The 18,958-nt window shown below is 53.5% G+C and overlaps 5 protein-coding genes across 5 annotated transcripts; 1 reads left to right on the plus strand and 4 right to left on the minus strand.

Moving 5' to 3' along the window:
- Positions 1-1,832: 1,832 nt before the first annotated feature.
- A1O5_00102 (AGC/PKA protein kinase) lies at positions 1,833-3,289 on the minus strand (the record flags this gene model as incomplete). Its single annotated transcript, XM_007740722.1, has 2 exons — positions 1,833-2,911; positions 2,977-3,289. The coding sequence occupies 2 exons, from the start codon at positions 3,287-3,289 to the stop codon at positions 1,833-1,835; spliced, it is 1,392 nt and encodes a 463-aa protein (XP_007738912.1).
- A 1,374-nt stretch (positions 3,290-4,663) lies between these two features.
- Positions 4,664-5,821, minus strand: A1O5_00103 (alpha 1,6-mannosyltransferase; the record flags this gene model as incomplete). The annotated part of the gene is made up of 2 exons (XM_007740723.1): positions 4,664-4,704; positions 4,768-5,821. 2 exons carry the CDS (start codon positions 5,819-5,821, stop codon positions 4,664-4,666), a joined length of 1,095 nt encoding a protein of 364 aa, XP_007738913.1.
- Positions 5,822-6,939: 1,118 nt separating this feature from the next.
- A1O5_00104 (uncharacterized protein) lies at positions 6,940-10,719 on the minus strand (the record flags this gene model as incomplete). Its single annotated transcript, XM_007740724.1, has 1 exon — positions 6,940-10,719. One exon carries the CDS (start codon positions 10,717-10,719, stop codon positions 6,940-6,942), a length of 3,780 nt encoding a protein of 1,259 aa, XP_007738914.1.
- A 1,166-nt stretch (positions 10,720-11,885) lies between these two features.
- A1O5_00105 (uncharacterized protein) lies at positions 11,886-13,666 on the plus strand (the record flags this gene model as incomplete). Its single annotated transcript, XM_007740725.1, has 2 exons — positions 11,886-11,909; positions 11,978-13,666. 2 exons carry the CDS (start codon positions 11,886-11,888, stop codon positions 13,664-13,666), a joined length of 1,713 nt encoding a protein of 570 aa, XP_007738915.1.
- A 1,322-nt stretch (positions 13,667-14,988) lies between these two features.
- Positions 14,989-17,277, minus strand: A1O5_00106 (uncharacterized protein; the record flags this gene model as incomplete). Its single annotated transcript, XM_007740726.1, has 1 exon — positions 14,989-17,277. The coding sequence occupies one exon, from the start codon at positions 17,275-17,277 to the stop codon at positions 14,989-14,991; it is 2,289 nt and encodes a 762-aa protein (XP_007738916.1).
- Positions 17,278-18,958: the final 1,681 nt, after the last annotated feature.

Genomic DNA, 18,958 nt, shown 5'->3' on the forward strand with positions numbered 1-18,958 from the left:
TCCATCAGCAAGTATTTCTTGGACTGGACGATGGCCGAACCGAGCTTACGGGCTCTTCAATCACCGACCTCGTGGGGTCTTCAAACCAGGCATTGATGGCACTGTTGACATCGTTGTTGCTTTTCTGCGCCGCAAGGAGTCAATAGCTTTCCTTTGTGTCGTTGTGATATTCAAGGGGCTCACCTTGAGCAGAATCCTCGCGCTACCTTCGTCCACCTGTGTTATGGCACATACTTGGGATATTTGATCCCTCGTAGGTTGTATGCCTGCCATTGTGAGAGAGATGTCGATGATGCATCAACAGATGCGACGTATGAGGAAGACGCGAGCTGGGCGACTGGGGGTTCGGAAGGAGGAGTGAGACTAGGATATTGGCAGGCAATGACTTGGAAATGTTACTGCGCTCTGGGTTCGCTTCGCATACTTGTAGATGGCACGAGTTTCACAGGGGAAGATGCTGGTGAGTTGAAGAGCAACAGGTAGCCCGTTTCCCCGACTCGAGTTTCGACGTGGAAAGTGTTGCGACTTACTCCAGACATACGTAGCAAAACCGCAGCAGGCCACTAGGCTTCCCCGCAAACGCAGGGCGAGCGCTAAGGCTAGTGAGGCTGCCACCTCTTGCTTGACAAATTCTCAGCCTTGTGCCAGCACCATTCACCAGAGAAGACACGATCCAAAACTATCATTTCGGGTCAATTATCCGCTCGCTCAACATGAGTACGAGGGAACCCAATGAAGGGAACTCACTCCTCCGTGTTTGAGCTGAGGGCATCCCAACGCAGGTCGGGATCAGAGTTTCAGATGATTCCCCGTCAAGGTAGCAAGCCAACAACAGGATCCGTCGGCGCTGGGCCTCTAGTGTAGCTGGAACTTTGACAGCAGCTGCTAGCGTCTTGTGCATGACAAGGCTGTAGGTTCGAGTCTACAAGGTCCCTCAGAGCTGCTCTTTGAAGCCAGGCCAGGGCCGATATAGGAAGGATGCTCCGTCGTTCGGGGTGCGTTGGTGCGTTGCTCCCCTTGGTATTCTCCAAAGCACTTGAACAACAATGAGATCAGCTTAGGTGAAAAACAAAACGAGAACAAGACTTGGAACCAAGTGAAAATTTACGCTTGATCTTGGAAAGACCATGAGTTGTCGCGGTGCACTCTGTGTGGTTCAGATCATGGTGCAAGGCTTTGCAGTGAAGGGGGTGCAGTGAAGTCCTCCATTCCCCCATTCCCCCCCCCCCCCCCCGGTCTTGCTCCGACTACATATTGACTCGCCGAGTAGCTTCTGGCTGGGCACTGTAGCGTCAACTGGGTCGCCCATCTATGTCACATTTGCTGCAGCCCACGAGAAATCCCTTGATTATCAGAAGGGTGGTTTGAGACTTGTCTCCATTTGATGCGAGGGCCCTAACACATAAAGCCTGAGCAAACAGTCCGTTTTCTTTGCTCTCTCTCTCTCTCTTTTTTTTTTTTTTTTTTTTTTTTTAAAAAAAAAAAAAGAAAACCCAAAGAAACCAAATTGTATGAATTCCAGTAACAACCCTCCCTACCCATGTGCGTGATGTAGATCGCTGCGTGTTCGAACTGGTATCCTGGGCCGACAAACGGCGTGTATTAAATCGCTACGCATGAATCAGAGGCGGGCTGACAATATACGCTTTGAGCAATCACAGACCAACGCCCTTTTGTCTAGTCATTTGCAAATCAAAATCCGACACCGTATGCTCAGCATTCGAAGCGTGGACCGATTGTATACACCTTCGAATTCGCTGACTGTGCTCATTTCCCGCCCGCCCGGGCCCCTCCTCCTTTCGCGTCCTCACAAGATAGGAAAATAGGAAAACCTAAAAGTCCTTGAATGCGTCTTCCCACTCTTCCCGTAGTTCGTCTGTGTATCTGCCTCTCCCACTCTCACTCTCTTCACCCTCGATGGGATCGGGATACTCATCGAAGTTGCCTGCATCGCCAGCCCATTCCACCCTAGGTATAATGGGCCCCCGCTTCTTCCGGTAGTATATTTCATCCCAATCAATGCCATCAAAGAAATAGTGTTGCATCACTCTCTTGCTCCCACCAGCAATGTGCCCGAGTCGTTGAGTCGGATCGGTCTTGCACAGGGCAAGAATAAAATCTCGTGCAGCCCGGGGCACGTGAAGGCTATGACGGTGTCCGTGTTGAGACGGATGCGCAGTAGGGAAGCGGATGTGACCCGCAACAATCTGCTCGTAGATGCGCATCGGGTTCTGGTCCCAAAACGGTGGTTGACCGATCAGCATTTCGTAGACCAAAATACCCAGTGCCCACCAGTCGACCGCGGTTCCGTGACCAGTGTTTCGTATCACTTCGGGCGCAAGATATTCAGGCGTGCCGCAGAGGGTATATGTGACACCCGCCCCGTTGGCCTGGGGTTCGGGATGCTCTGTGCCCAGCTTTTCAAGGGTGGCGCTCTGGCCATTCTCGCCATGCTGGTCTGGACTAGCCGGAAGGTACTTGGCAAAACCGAAGTCGACCAGTTTGAGGTGTCCGTCGACATCGAGGAGGATGTTTTCCGGCTTGAGGTCTCGATATGCAACAAATTGCACCTCGTGGAGGTAGGCCAAAATCAGAGTGATTTCGGCTGCGTAGAACTGGACGGTTGAAAAGGGGAAGCGACGAGCCCGCCTAAGATACGAAAAGATCTCTCCGCCAGGGGTGTAGTCCAGCAGCATGTACAGTGAGGTCTCGTCGGAGAATGATGTGATTAGGGTAGTGATAAAAGGGTGTCCAGCAACTGCGGCGAGGACATCCCGCTCGTTTCGGACATGCTCGACCTGTTTCAATTTGATGACATCCACCTTTTTCAGGACTTTGAGCGCGAAGACCTTGTCTCTGTCCTGCGGATGAGGATTGGCGAAGCGACATAGCCAGACTCGCGCAAAGGTACCTGGCACCGCGACTTTTGTTAGTCATGCCTGTGCGCGTGGAATCACGCCTATGGGATAGGTTTACCGGTTCCAAGGGTCCGCATCAACTCGAAGTCGGTGACCTTGAGGGTGCGGGATGACTGGCCCAGCTTCTTCTCTTCTGGGGCCTTGGAGACCTCCTCCGGAGACATAATCTCCTCCTCCTCCTCTTTGGGCCGGGCAGGATCGACATATTTCTGGATTTGTTCCTTATCGTACTGACGACTGGGATGTGGGTGAGAGGCGCTCCGACTGTTTTGAGGGTTGCTGTTTCGTAGATACTGTCTATGGCCCTGAGCTGAGGCCGCTCGCTGCGGCGGCGGCTGTTGCTGCGGCGTCTGAAGCGTCGCTGTGCTCATCGGAACAGCCAGTTCGCATCTTTTTCTTTTCCAAGTAGCCTAGGGAGCGTCAAGGCTGAAAGTCATCTCGAAGCGGGGAGATCGAAACACAATGCGATTTGCGACCAACGAGGGGCGTCAAGGCAAGGCGACGTCAGCGGTGAGGCAGTGCTGGTCGGGTTCTCTTTGCTGGACGATAGTGTAGGAGGGCGACGAGGACGAGGATTGCAGCCGATTGCTGCGAGGGAGCAGATTTGGAGGAGGAGGAAGCGTAGGGATTTCGAGAAAGAGCAGAGGCACAGACAGCCCCCAAGAGCAGCACCCCCAAAAAAAAGGGCTCAGAGGAAAGCAGCGCAGTGGAGGCGGAATGATAGAAGAAGGCTTCACACGGAGGACTTGCTGCTGGTGCTGCTGCTGAGTGACCCTCTTGGACTTGCTTGCCTCCCCTCCTTCCCCCAGCCCCAGCGGTTTGTTTGGGACTCCCTAGTCTTGGGATCCTTGATTCCCGATTCCCTCAGCTGCTCAGGGCTAGCAGAGCCTAGCACGCATCTGTCGCAGTGGAGATCTCGTAACGAGAAAACCAGAAAACCAGAAAACCAGAAAACCAGAAAACCAGAAAACCAGAAAACCAGAAAACCAGCCTGGCGGGCATGACGACAGGCGGGTGGATGCGGAGGATTTTGAGTGGCTGACAGCTGAAACCAGACCAGATGGCCTTGACAAGACACCAGGGGGGCATTAAGTAGGCATTAGGCATTAGGCATTTGGCTTTTGGCACTGACAGCCGAGAAGAATGCGCTGGGTATCGAGAGCTACTCGTATTCCCTCCTCCTCCCTCCTCCTCCCTCCTCCCTCCCTCCTTCCCTCCCCGTCATGTCTGGCCCGCCCATGTCGATCCTGATGATCAAATTGGTGCGACTGTGCTGCTTCAGCTGTCCAAACATGCCGATTGATTGGCACAGCACCTGCACAACATCGACACACATCCATCGCCCGGAATTGTCGGTGAATACGGTGCCTATTGTGGGCGTGGGCATGGGCATCGGAGGGCGCAATCACACTCTCACACGCTCTCAATGGGGAAGTCGTTGCATGGATTGGGTCACACTTTCAGTATGCGTTCTCTTTACTCCCTAGAAGTACATGGCGTCCCTGCCGGACCATCTGCGGCCTGTGTTCCAATAACTCCTCCAATGGAATCTAACCCCCTGTCTATATGCATGACGTTCACATCGTCGATTAGTTCCATTTCCCAGTTAATACTCTCATGTACTATCCTGGCACCTTTTTCGGCGTCCCACGCTCAGATGACGCTGCCAGAAAGAAAGCCACACTCGAACCAGGATGGAGAACTGCTGTGCTCAAGGGGCAGGCCGATAAATAAACAGACTGCGTTCAATTGTCCTTCATGCGCTCATTCTCGGGCTTCCACGAACCTGTAAATTGTGATTAGCGGGTTCAATCACGTCCCGCCAAGGGCTGACTTAGAGATCACATACCGTCAAAATCATGTCTCACGAAAGCCATTGGATGCTCAGGTCCCTCCGAGCCCATCTGGCCTACGCCCGGACTGAAGCTCGTGATTGGCAGCACCACCACGTCGCCAATCTTCTTGTGTTCGGTGATGGCAAAGAAATCAGGGTATGACACATTCGTTTTCCGGCTGCTGAAATCAAAGTATTCTTCGTTGTTGAAGTATGAAAACAGCGCATCCGTCCAAACGCCAGGTCCCGTGTACTCCATGATGCTCTTGGCTGGTTCTTTGCCCCTTCGCAGTTGCCCAGCCTTTTGCATGGCCAATGTGTCTTCGGTGATGGTGGCCACAATATCTCTCAGGACTGGGTGGCCCGGTTTGGACTGGATCGTCCATTGACAGAACTGTATCCTCCTAGCATACCACTCATTCCAGTCTGGTCTGTCCGGATCGGCCTCAATTCCCACCACCAAGCCCACTGTGGCCTTGTCCAGGTTTTGCGGCAACCAATCTATGGCAGACTTGAGAGCCTGCGTATCGATGTCACTGTAGATCCCCCCACGTGCAAGCAGAATCAGGTAGCGGAAGAAGTCGGCGCGAATCACAGGAAGGGGCATGGCTTCGTATGCTTGAACAATCTGGGGCATTGAGGCATACAGATAATTGATGAGGTGCATTGCGGCGTCGTCAGTTACCACCTCATGGACAAAGCCAGGATGTAGATTCGACCAGGATGCCTCAAAGGGTCGTAATCTCTCCTCAAAGTTGCCCGAACCCGGTCCGTGTTTCCAGGTCTGCCAAATGTACGCTGGGAATTTGGCTTCGATGTCATAGGGGAAATGGTATCGTAATCTTTCTCGCAGCGGTCTGCCGGCCACATCCTGGACTGTCTGCTGAGCCTCCGGGACGATATTCGGAGGCTTGGGAGGAGGGTAGGGTCTCGAGGGTTGTCTGCTTCCAGCTGCAACTTCCACCGAAGGAAGGCTCGGTGAGAGAGACGAATGCCGCAGGAGGAGGAATAAAGTCAGGAGGACGGCAGCGGCCAGAGCTGCACGCCTCCACGACTTGGATATTGCCATTGCGAGATCCAGCGTCTGAAAATCGTCCCCAATTGGAGCAGTTGCAGGTGGAGGACTTGGATGATAAGACTGTCGCCTTTCCAGTTCGTTCACGGCCGGTCGACGATCGGTGGCATAGGGTTCAGGCTTTGTGTGGAGCTGGGGACAGAGGAGTGCGACGGCTAGGTACAAGCCGCAATAGTCTTCCTAGGTGGTCGCGGGGACACTGATTGAAAAGGATTATAAGTGCGAGTGAAAATACATTATCGTGACCAGTAGCATGTCTTTGCCCTGGGCTGAACGGTCCTGCCGCAGCAATAGAAACGTGAAGAGCGAAGGTGGAACGGCGGGTCGAGGAAAGAGCTCGCTCCGAGAGGGACGGAGGAGAAGGTAGAAGGGACAGAGAGGTGTGTAGGAAGATTGCAGGCGTCACAGATAAAGGACATGGAAAGAAGAAAACAGCCAAAAGTCCTCGAAAGTAGATCCTATTGAGGTAGCACGAAAGCGATTGCGCATGCATGGTGTTTTAGGTTTCCATCAGGAGGTGTCGATGCACATGGGGATCCACGTTCATTGAAGCGTAGCGCGAAGAGTGGGCACCTGCATACTGCCCAGCGACCCAGCGAGCCAGGCCCGAGCCCTACAAGCACAAGTAGGTAAACAGCGCTAAGCTTTGGGGCTGGTGAGGCTGCCCGATTGCGTATTCATGGGCCTTGGCCACCTGTCCAGGCAAGAGACTGCCTATTGGGTGCCTACAGGGCGCCAAAGATCCCTTAGGAACTCAGCACATGCCTAGGTAGACACCTCGAAACGCCGTGCTGACGTATTTGTATTCCACCCATACGTTCAGACCAGCTGCCGGCGCACAAAGTGAATGATATTGAGCGTAGTACTCTGTATAGAAGCCTCTGTCATGGATAAACAGGAGACCCAAAGCCATGTGTTTCCTCCCTCCACCCCAAGTGAAAACAATAAATCATCCTGGTTCTTACGTATCCATTTTCGTCTCCCCGTCTGTCTCTCTTTCTCTTATCCAAACGAGTTCCAGTAAGCCGTATAATGATACCCGACCGCCCTGAGCCTTTGTGCTCTGCTCATGAAGGATGAATCCGGGAACGGAAATGCAACAGTCGTTCACACTATCGTTGTTGATACTTTTTCTTCTCCATCACCTTTTCGAGAATTTCCAACCTCTCCTTCGTGATTTTAATCGCGTCCTCCATCTCTCTTTGGTTGATCTTTTCTTCTTTAATCCTGGCTTCCACGTCTTGTCTCGCCGAGGACGTACTCCGCTTTCGCCTCTGCCTCTGCGTCAGCCTCTGCTTCGCAGTATCGCTGTTTTCGTTCTTGTCTGGCCGTCCGAAATTTCTTGGAGACGTCTCGCGCAGCGAAACAGTGTCAATATTGGCGCGAGACTCAAGCCAGTCCCAAAACTCATTCTCCTCTCGCGACCACAGAGAGTCATATACCGCCAGCCGCTCCGACTGCGACTTATACAGGCTGAGCTGAGTGGTTCCCGCCGGGCCACGTATCCACATCCACATGACCATGATGAGGAGAATTGCAACCACGACCTCCATTTTGACGACGGGTCTTAACATGTCTACAACGGGAGATAATGGGCGCAAGGGTTCGAAAATTCCCCAATTCACTCCTTGTTTCTTCTCCTCTTCGATTTTTTCTTCCTTGGTTTTCTTCTCACCTTTCCGTTTCTTCTTGGTCAATTTCGAGCCTTTGCTAGCATTCGTCGTCCCCCTAGGACGGCCGCTAACCGCACCCTTGAGGATCTTGACCAGACTATCACCGTACTGCTGCTGACCTTCGTTTGCACCCTTTTCAATAGGCCCTTTCAGCCAGGACTTGGCCGTCCATTCGACCGTGCAATTCATCTGCAGTCTCGTCGCGTTGCCAGGTGCCCATGAGAGACAGTACCGAGTTTTGGTGCTGAATGCATTGCCACTAGGGACATCGGGAGTTTGCGTAGTACAGGTGATGCTCACCGATTTTTCGAGGTCGAAGAAATCCAAACTCTCGGTCGTGATGCACTTGGTCTGTTTGGGGCCAATGCTTCCCCCCAGCGGCTTGATATACGAATACTGCCTGCTTTTGACGTCGTGGTTCAACCCCTTCTTGTCGTCTTCGAAAGTAATTTCTGTACATCTGCATTCATCGGCCAAGAATTTACGCACAAAGAATCCCGACTCGGCCCCGTACAGCAGAGAATATATCTTGCCTAGAGGAGCAGGAATGACTTCGTCCTTCATGATCTTGTCGTAATGTGTAGTACTGTCCGAGCATTCCGTTGGCGCATGACTCGCTGGTCCGGGGAAGTCATTTGCTGCCTCTGGAAATCCAGCTTGGGCAGCAAGTGGTTGTGGAACATTGCTTGCTGTTCCGGCCAGGATGCTAGCCGTTTGCGCAACAGCACTTGCGTTCATGCCGGACGGTTTTCTAGACACGGTCTTGCCGTCCACAAGCTCACTGCCGGCGTTGCTCGCACTGCTCTCTAGAAGACTGGGAGCACTGTCATCATCTCTTTCTGAGTTCGATTCTTCGGTGGAGCTACCGTCACTGGGCTGAGCACTTGCTTCATTTTCCGCCACAGTGGCGGCACTGGCCTCTTCGGCAGCTAATTGCTTCCCGTTCATGCTCTTTTGGAAACTTGCCGGGTGACTGACGCGCCAAATCCCGATCAGCAGATCATAAGTCTGCTCCCGATATATTAAGCTTCGAAAGGTGTGACGAGCATGTAATGTCTGAATGGCGATGGCGTTTGGAAACACGACTGCCGTGTTCTCCCGCTCTATACTAACAACCTCCTCGAAAGAAATCACCACCGTCGTCACCCAGCCAAGGATATTGCTGAAAAAGCATATGTGGCCTTCAGAAATGTAGACCCTCCCAGCAAGCAGGATCTCTTTTTGCAGAGCACAACTGTAGTCTTCGATTAAATAGTCGTCTTCGGGAACACTCCGGAACTGTTGATGGAAGTTTCGATTTCGTTGCTTTGGAGCCATTGTGAATCCCGTTAATCGGGGCCCCTTGGCTGGATTTGCCAGCGTCGCAGTGCTCGCCCCTATCATAGCGCCAATTGCAGACTGGCCAGTAGCTGTGGATGACCCTCGGGATCTTCGCTTTCCAATTCGACTGCGAACACTCCCCGTGCGTTTGACCGAACCCAATTCGCCTTCGAAAATACTGCCGTTGGGAGGCGTCCTTTCCCCGCTGTTTGCCGCCGCAATTGCCTGTGCGTGTCTCATGCTACTCCCCACGGGATCGGGTATTTCAGCCACAGGAGTTGTGGTATTCGACGGCTTTTCATAGGCAGCCGAAACGGCCCGTTTTGCAAGGGCGTCTTCCACTTTAGCAGCAACCTCCTCCTTCTCTGCAGTGGCGTCTCTCTTGAACTCAACCGCATCGGCCTTGGAGGAGGACGCGTTCTTATCCTCAGTATTCAGACCCAGGTCTTCAAAGTTCAAGTCTCCCGAGCCCAGTGTCTCTACTGCCAACTGCTTGCGCGGGACTTCTGGTTCAGGGACTTCTTCCTCTTCTTCTTTAATGGATTCCTCGACGGGTTTCTGCTTGTTAGTGGCGTCTGACGCATTAGTACCAGCCCGGTTTCGGCCCTGTCCCGTCAGGTTCGTGATGGTCGATGCGGCATTCTGTGCCGCGGAGACCCAAGAGGAGAATATACCTCCAGACGGCGTTCTCTTCTCCTCCGAGGTAGGCGTCAGCGGGGCAGTGAACGAAGTGGAGAGCTTGCTGGGCTGATGTGTGACAGAAGAGGCAGAACGGATCCGCCGGTGTGATATCATGTTCCCAGAAGGACTTACGACAATATTCGAGCCTTCTGATGTAGTCTTGGGGTCTGGCTTCTCAGCATTCGGAGACCCAGTTGATGGTTCAAAACGAGTGTCGGTAGGTGTAGGAGGAGTAACGGTGGTAAGCGGAGTGCCTATGAGGGCAGCAGGAGGTGTTAAAGGCCGAAGCGTATCGAGGTTTGGCATTGAACTGGTTTGGGGGATAGTTGACACGGGGGGAACCGCTGTCGTCTGTTCGGGAGAGTTTTGCTCTTCATGTGCTTTCGATCCAGTCGGGAGGCTTTCGTAGCTAGCGACTCCAGCGACTGGCTCGGTTTCCCTCCGCTCGGGGCTGATTTTCGAACTTTTGCTAGGCTTGCCAAAGACATCTCTAAACCTTCTTCCAGGTGATTTGCCTCGGAGCTTCCCTATACTATCGCGGCGAGATTCTGGTTTTAGCGAGTCTGCTCGGTCAATCAACCCAGCGGAAGAGGGTAAGGCTGGAGCAGAGTCGGACAGAGGCGCACTCTTGGGTGAGGGAGAATTTTCATTCTCTGTCGGCTCAATGAGGGTCGGGATGGTGCTCATTGATGGCTCTTTGGAGGGGCTCTGTAGGAATTCACCATCACTACGGGTGGTAGTCGTAGATATCAAGGGCGAGGACATGGATGCAAAGCCAGTGTGAGAATCTCGGGTGACCAGGGGAGGTGTTTCGACCTCCGAGTCGTCTGTGAGGAGACTGGTATCACCATCACCACCCTGGCTGCTGCCTCTCCTGCTCAATGGCGCTGGGACAGATGCGACACTCAACCCGGTACCAGTTCTTCCTCTTGCCAGATCTTCAACAGCAGCCTTCAGTTCCAATTCGCGCAGCTTCCTCCTCTGCCGCTTACTATGACCCGGCAGCAGTTTGCGCACTCCACTGCTGCCAGATTTGCTGCTCCCATCTTGACTGATAGAGCGCGCACTTTGTCTCGTAGGGGATTTGTCCAAGGTGACCGAGTCAATGGATTCGGTGCGTAAATCTTTGATGATCTCGTCGCCCACGAGTTCCGACGAGCGTCGCCTGTTGGAGAGAACTTTCTTGAGACCCTTCAGCTGGGGAGAAGGCTCGGACATTGTAGGCGCGACATGAGGAGAGGATTGGGTAGAGACTGCGGCCATTCAAGGCAAGTCCAGGGCTGATGAGAATGAAGTTGTCGTGTGCTGCAATGCGGCCACCAGTGTTTAGGAGCAACGGGGGTGCAATCCGCGTGATGTCACACGGACAATGGTAACGAACGGCATGTGGATCCTCACACAAAAAGAGGGGAGCGTCCAAATAGTATCACATCAAAATGGCTCTGAAAATGTCTCAAAGGATAGAAGAAGGAGTGCAGGGAACTGTAGAATGGAGGCGGGAGGAGTTGAAGCTAGGTTGACAGCGGTCACCGTTAGTCGAGATGCAGTCAGTGCTTTGGAGATGGTTGTGCACTTGTTAGTGCTTTCAGGCTGCTGCCTCAGGGCATCAGTAATAATACGAGGTACCCAGTACAGTAGTAGGTACCAGGAAAGGGCTAGTGAGGCGCTGTGACTGGCTACTACCTAGTGGGCTGCGACCTTGGGGGTCCAAAAGCCCGATGCCACCAGCGACGCCCAGATGGAAACAGTATTAGGGAGGGCAAGGAGGGCTGGAAAGGCTCGAATGGCTTGCGCAAACCGGCAAGGAACCCCCGAATGCGGCAGGCGAGGCATTGGCCACTGCAGGCAGACTCAATAACTCCGCGCATTTGGGCGGCGGCTCTCAAGCTCTCAGTCGCTCAAGCGTGCCAATCGAGACATCGACCGGGTACCTAGGTAGTAATCTCAGCTGCGGGCAGCCTGCTGGTGGCCCCAGGATCCCGGCATGAATTGGTCGAGTCCAGCGATACAAAGGCCGCCGTAGGCAGCTGCTTTGGGTTGGTGCGGCTGCTTTTCGGCTCCCGTGCAACCGGTGCTAGGGGCTAGTGGTCTATTCGCTAGTGGCCTATTGAGCGTTAGCTCAGGACTGACCGCCCCCCCTTCCCCAAGACCACCCCCACCAAGATCTCCTCCAAGAACAAAAACAGCGTCACTGCAGCCTTGTGACTTGTGACTTGTGACTCGCGACTCGATGTGGCCGTGACTTGCTTGCACAAAGGCTGAACTGCCGCGAATCAGAACAATGCCGCTTACGCCTCACCATCCTATCCTCCGTACATGTCGATGCACTACAGCCAGCAGCCCGAGATCCCTCGCAATCCCCTCAAGAATTGAACTAAGAATAGATGGAGACCGCACCACTAACACTCGTAAGCACCACGTCGGAGATTGAGGAATTGAGGAACAACGAGGCCCATTCTAATGCTCTCCTACCCAGGCTCATACCCATGCCCGAAATGCTGCCCTCGAGTCGCGTCGTCACAATCCCGTTGCCGCCAGCGAGGAGCATGATCTGGCCGCAGCAGAGTTCGCCGCTGCGGCCCAAGAGACTTCAGATTCCGAGGCACTGCGCGTGTTGAATTTATTGGAACAACATCACAAGAAGCTGGGTCAACTGCTGAGGGCAGCTCATGAGAAACCGCCAACGAATGAGGCTGTCAACCAGACATCAACTGGCGAGGGCCAAAATGCGCTGCCCATGCCAGTGCCAGTGCAGCAGAAGCAGGAACCGAACAGATCGCCTTCGCCAGAGACCACCATCCACCCTCCGAGGCTTCCCAGAGGTTTGAGGTCGAGTACTCGCGAATTGTCCTCTTCCATTGCAAGCAATCTCGCCTCCGCGAGAGGCATACCGAACCACCGACAGAAACGACCTACCCCGATTTCCCCCTTGGTCTCGAATCAACATGCCGATGGACACAACGCTCAAGATGATGCGAGGGGCAAATCTGCCCTCAGAACGAGTGCAGATCCCAGTGATGCTCTTTTGTCCATGTCCCGTCAGTCGAATTCACGTCCATCATGGGCACCACCAATTTCACCGCCTCCAGCAACATCAGATGCGACGGAACAGCTGCGCGCCCAAAGCTCGGATGTTCCATTCCAGCAGTTCTATACAACTTTCGAGAGTCTCGTTTCGAAACTCAGTGCACCCTTGGCATTTGCCGGTTTGCCACTCACGAGTGCTGCACCGTCTAAGCCACCATCTACTCCCGCTCAACTCCCTTCTAAAGCCCCGAAAGCTGTGTCCCGTCCAGCACCAGCAGCGCCGTCAGTCGATTATTCCCAGCTCATCTCCCGTGCAGCCTTGCGTGCGGTGTCTGGCACCGGCCACAGCACGTCCAACCCATCGGAGTCATTCTACGTTGTCCCCACCACCGGGGGCACAATTTCCTATGCCGAAATCATGTCCCGGGCCGAACGCGAAGAGGCCCGTGCTGGTCTTCGTGGGCCTGGCCATCGCCGCCAAACTTCCAATCTCTCAAATATCTCCGAGGACAATTTCGTCGACGCACAAAGTATGATACTTCCGGCTCCAGCCAATGGACCGCCAGGCCGCTTTGCCAGGGCCCGTGGGGGCGCAGATGAGATTAAAGTCAACGGCAAGACGATGGAAGAACTCGCACTAGAGAATCAAGCGCTCAAGCACCTCTCTGACACGCTTTCCAGGAGATTACACGTCTTTGAAATGTCTGCTCAAACTTCCTCCGCGGCACTGGCACAGAGCATACGCTCCCTGCACAACCGCTCGCCAATGCTCTCCCCAGAAAACTCGCGTGGCAAGGGTATCAGCGGAAAGATGGGACTAGACAGCGGTGGAATGGCTGGTATCGGCAACAGCGGGGGAGGAGGAAATCGTGACGCGACCCAACGCAGAATAGCCGAACTGGAAGAAATCCTCCGCAAGAGCGATGCGAGGGCGAGAAAGAAGGAAGAAGAAAATGTGAAGTTGAAAGAAACCATCACCAAGTATAGAGAGAAATGGGACAGTCTGAAGGCTGGAGCCAAGGCAAGAAGGGCACGCGAGAGGGCTGGTAGGCTAGGCAATGGCGACAAGACCGGTACTGGTACTGGTGAGGAGACTACCACGGAGGGCGGCGAAGACGAGTCTGCCGCAGGAGGATGAGACCGAGTACGAGCAAAGCAGAAGCAGAGACACCAGTAGAAACACCCCATGGATATCGGTAAAACGGGGATTTGAAAAAGCGAAAAGAGCACGATCATTGAGATGCAAAGTGCAACACGACGGACAATATGCGCTGTGCTGTGCTGGACCTTGAGTGAAATGTATTCATGTATGAAGGGATCCGATACCCTCGATACTATTTATGGTCGCTGTTCTGGGTCGATGACTCGGAGCAAAGCGCCACGCGGATAATGGAGAACATCTTCCAGGCTGCCGCCCTACCTGCATGATCGAACTCCGAACAGATCGATTGGGTATATGGCGTCTTCGATCAGCTCTATGATGAATCGCCCAACCCGAGGCATTTACGCGTCGCCGGATCCAAGGCCCACGTCCACGGTTCAAAGGAGAAGCATCAGGGCGGGTTTGCAGGATCGTTCAAGGCCTTTGCAGAATGGTGGGATATGGAAACTGCCTTGTATCTATCTGTTGGGTCTACGACCCTGAGCAGCGCAAGCTGTTCCAGGCCAAGGATGTTGCACTTCCTCCAGACAATTATCGCCGTCCGGCGCCGACCGAGATATATGACGAATCCGGCAGTGAGGAAGCTATTCAACAAGCACCATCGGTCGATCACTGTGTATATACGAGGGAAGAGCGACTGGAATCGCCCTGTCAGCTACCGGAGAGGTTCAGGGAAGGGCTCTCGATGCGGGACCAAGAAAAGGCCATGACGAGATTGGTCTGGCTTCATCTGGATGCTGCCACCGGTGACGGACACAAGGTGGTATCTTGCGGTCAAAGCATGAAAGGTCCGAATCGTGAAAGTTGCAAACCGCGCCATTGGACATCAACATCACCCTTACATGGGCAACACCATCTGGGCAGTGGTTTGATCTCATTCCTCAAAGAAACATACCCGAGGCGATTATTACGGCCTCGTGGAGAACCCAGATCGATGCAAGGCTAGATGGGTGGTCCACAGCAACAAACAACTCCGCCCGATTCGATCGATTATCATACTGTTTACGTTCAGACGGCGAGATGTGAATCAATCTCGTCGAGTCCGACTAGTTATGAGCATAATGCCAGCATTGACGAGGCAGGTCAGAGAGGGAAGGGGAAGCTCAGTATTGTCCGCTCCGACAGCCTTGTCCCATCGGCTTTCGAATCCCATCAACTCCTAAACAGCTCGGATGGCATGGCGATCGGACCTATGTATGGAGTACATGCCCTTGAAAGTAAATCTCATTGACTCAATGTACTCCGTACAGGGGGTATTATCTACTAACATTACGCTACAGTACGACACTTCTTTCCCATCATGAATAGCCGTTCTCATCTCTCCTTGCACTCCTCCTAGCATCACCACCACCACCACCACCAAATCGATCCCCGGGTGCATCTTTTCCTTTGCCATCATTCTCCCTCCACTTTCTCCCTGAAGAGTGGCGACCCATCATCCCGCTCAGGGTTTCACTCAACGCCCTTAGTCTTGTTCTCCTCTTACCCATGTCACTCTCCACGTCCACCTCGATGCCATTACCTCCCTGAACCCCACCCGGTCTCGCTTCATGCGTCTGTGCACGACTTAAATCTTGAGCACTGTCGGCGCTGCGATTCTGCCAGTGCATATTCAACGCCGCTAGCGGATCATATCCGTCGGCGTCTTCACTTACAGCAACAGTCCGTCGTCGGTCGTCAATAGAGTGCCTCCCGGAACGGGATCGACGGAGCGCAGCGCGCACGGAACGGGGTGCCCCTTCACCTTTTAGCAATGAATCCGCCACCAAAGCACTGAGCGAGTTCGAAAGAGGCGGTAAAAGCGGGCCTGGGACGGGGAAAAGGCGAGATATGCTTCCTCTAGAGCCACGGGCGAGGAAACTAGGGGCAGGCGAATTGTCAACGGGCGTAAGTCTTGCGGAGCGATCTGGGCTCGGAGGTCGAGGAGTCCCGGATGGTTTCGAGGGTGTTTCTGGCTCTGCAGGCGAGGAAGCAGAGCGCTCGAGGTGTTTTGACGTGGCCGGGGTATAGAAGGATGTGGATTCGTCGCGAATTCCGCCGACCTGAGGTGTTAGCGGTGGTAACGAAGCATCGATTTGCTCGGTGGAAGAGAGCCAGGGGTTGGAAATAAGGTCCTCAGAAGGTTCAGCAGGTGTGACCGAGATTGAGGGAACTATCGAAGATGCGCTCGACAATCGTCGTGGCGTCCGTGGCGTAGCAGTAGCAGCTTGGGCTGGCTCTGAATCGAAGACCACAGGATACCCGTCTGTTGGTGCACCCGTCAGTTTGGGTGCATCCCGCTTTAATGGTGTCCGCTCGTTGACGTCTTCTGTTTCCTCGTCGAGAAGCTGTATCGTCTCCTCCTCGTCTCGAGCAGTTTCTTCCGCTTCGCCCATCTCGTGACGTTGGCTCGTGATGAGATATACGCCAAAGAAGGTCAAAAGGCATCCAATGATAAATTTGATTGCCTTGTCCAATGTAGTATGTTCAAAATCTCGGTACAACACCGCCGAGCCAATAATGACAGAAAGAGTGAAAAGTACAAATTGTGTTGGTATGACCTGCGTCGAATCGTAGATCTGCAAAGCACGATTCAGATATCGAATCTGCATGAGCGCCGAGGCAATGAGAACAAGGACGAGGAAATAGAAGATGGCAAACGTAAACGCCTTGTAAAGGGACACCGACAAAAGCGACGAGACGCCTTTGGTGGAGAGCGCGGTATAGCCTCCACATAATGCCACCAGACCAAGGTCGACGAGTATGGTCTTGCGACCATATCTTGGCTCTAGATACATCAGAGCCACAATCAGCACCACGGTGATGATGACGTAGAGGAGGAACTCCCATCTCTTTATGGTCTTCCACAGTTCACCTGGTCCGAATTTAGCCTCACTGCTTCTGGCGGACAGAACCACCGTGACAGCGCCGGCAATTGCAACCAGGACTCCGTACAGATCACGCCGACGGAAGCGCTCCTTGAGCATGAGCGGCGCAATCAGACAATTTGAGATCAAGGCGACGACACCCAAGGGGCTGACGATGGACGCAGGAGCGAAGCCATAGGCAAGGAAATTGCCAGCTTCCCCAATGATCATCAACACCAAGCCTAGCCACCAGTATGGCGACTTGAGATATGACGCTCTCTCAAGGTCGTTGGTGGAGTCTTTCTCTCGGCGACGGTCCTGCTGAGCGGCTCCCAAGGGAGGCTGTAGAGTCTCCTGAGAGGAACGATGTGCCGGTTCGCCCGGTTCTTCATCCACACTTCTCTTGTGATCAGATATCTGGAGATTCTTTCTCCTTCGTTCCTCCGCGATCTCTTCCTGCGCTTCGTCGGCGTGACCAGGCATATGCCCGGGGGTGGTGTGTCCATTCGCGAAGGATTTTCTCGACTGGGAGTACTCGCGGTCTATGAGGATGTGCGCGTATCTCTGAGTGTTCAGAGCAAAGGAGATGAGAAGATTTCCCACAATTGCCGTAACAATGCCAATGAACGACGACCACTTTTCGTAGCCAGCCCCGGGTTGCGATCCATCTTCAGGGGCAGAAAGATGCAGTGACTCTGTCGGGTAGGCATTAACCGTGGTAGCAGCGATGGGTATTTGCATTGGGAAGGGGTGCGCCTGTCGGATTAATCAAGTCTTTGTGGGCAGACGAGTCTAGGAACGGCCGGAAAAATGACGCAGATGCTGTCGGAAGTCGAAGTAGCCAGTAGGCAGAACGGGAGCGACGGCGCTTCATCTAAGGACATCAGCGTGTCCATGAGAATGATACAGGATGTGGAAGGATGGGCAATGCTAGAGCCATCACGGCTCTCTCTCTCTTTGAAAAAACGAGGAAGATGGAGAAAAGACCACCGACGGACTTGTACTCGTTGTACTGGGTACTCGGTATGGCGCTGGCGGGTAACAGTAATGCTCGCATGCATGTTGTACCGTACGTCGTTGTGCAGCATGCCCGGGCTTGGCAGATATACATCACGTGCGAATCTCCCAGCCTTGCCAGCCTCGCTAGCTCCCCCCTTTACCTCGTACCTCGTAAACATTCACCCTCCTGACCCTCCTCTCTCATCCACCACTGGGTGCTCTTTTAAATAGGCGTTATATTGGTCAGACACTCAATCGCATATCAGCTATATCTCTCGACCAGATATTTCCACATTAAACCGCCACGCCGTGTCCAATGTTTCCTGTAGCGCACGATCGCGCGTTTTGTAGTAGTAATGCGTCTCCTTTCCAGCCCACACAGCTTCAAACTTGTCCAAGTTTTGGTCTAAAGGTGAGGTCAGATGCTTTTTTTTCTTTTAGCTCGTCGTTCGGCTCAAACCACAAGATGCCCTTGCACGTGTTGCCGTCATCCGGAGACAAGACCACACGCTGGAGGAGATGGAGGATATCGATTTGAGCGCGAGCAACAGCCGGTTTCATAGGAGAAACGTTGAACTCTGTGTGCATGTCCAAGAAAAAGACGAGATCGAGACCCAGTGCCCAGTTTTCGAGCGTGCCGTCGATCTATTGCTGGACGAATTCCATTTCTGCCATGCATATCATCCTGTTGAAGAAGCCCACAGTTTGCCAGCAGTCAAGCCATCACAACGATCACTAGTCTTTTCGTATCTGACCCGTCCACTAGCTGATACCGATTGCGCGAGCTTGCTTGTGAGGTTGACTGTATCGGCAGGGCCGATTGCGACTTGAAACTCGTTAAGATCGTTCAAAACCTTGCTCGAGCCATTTATCACCGCCAAGTCCCGCGCCGTGCAGCCATCTTGGTCTCTAATAGCAGGACCCGTGTCGTGTGAGCGCCGGTGGTAGAGGTCGCATGATGCAGCGCGATTTTCCCGTAACAGTCCCGGGAATCGATATCTAGGCCATGATCGAGACGAACTTGTAACAGCACCTTGACAACTTCCGCAGAGTCGCCTTGACTGGCTATATGCACACAATTTGTCTAAATTGATCTCGAGCGGATATCTGCAGGCCCGGTACGCTCAGAACTTCCTAAAGCAAGCCGACATCTGCCCATCTTACCACCAGGTGTAAGACGGCGCAGCGATATCTTCCAAATGCGGCGCTGTTGATGCTGGTGGCTCTCAAAAGCAATCGAAGCATGCAGACACTTCCCCAGTTCCCGACCCGGTGGATGATAGTTTTTTCATCTCTGGCCGAATAGAACTAAGTCATTGTCCATGCCCCCGTGGATCGGTGTGCCGCCTTAATTGTCCCTCACACTGGACAGAGGACTAGCTCGGCGCAGTAGGTCCAGAATAGAGAATGATTCTTGCTCGGC

Source organism: Cladophialophora psammophila, assembly GCF_000585535.1.
Source record: "Cladophialophora psammophila CBS 110553 chromosome Unknown aczJe-supercont1.1, whole genome shotgun sequence".
NCBI classification, from domain to species: Eukaryota; Fungi; Ascomycota; class Eurotiomycetes; order Chaetothyriales; family Herpotrichiellaceae; genus Cladophialophora; species Cladophialophora psammophila.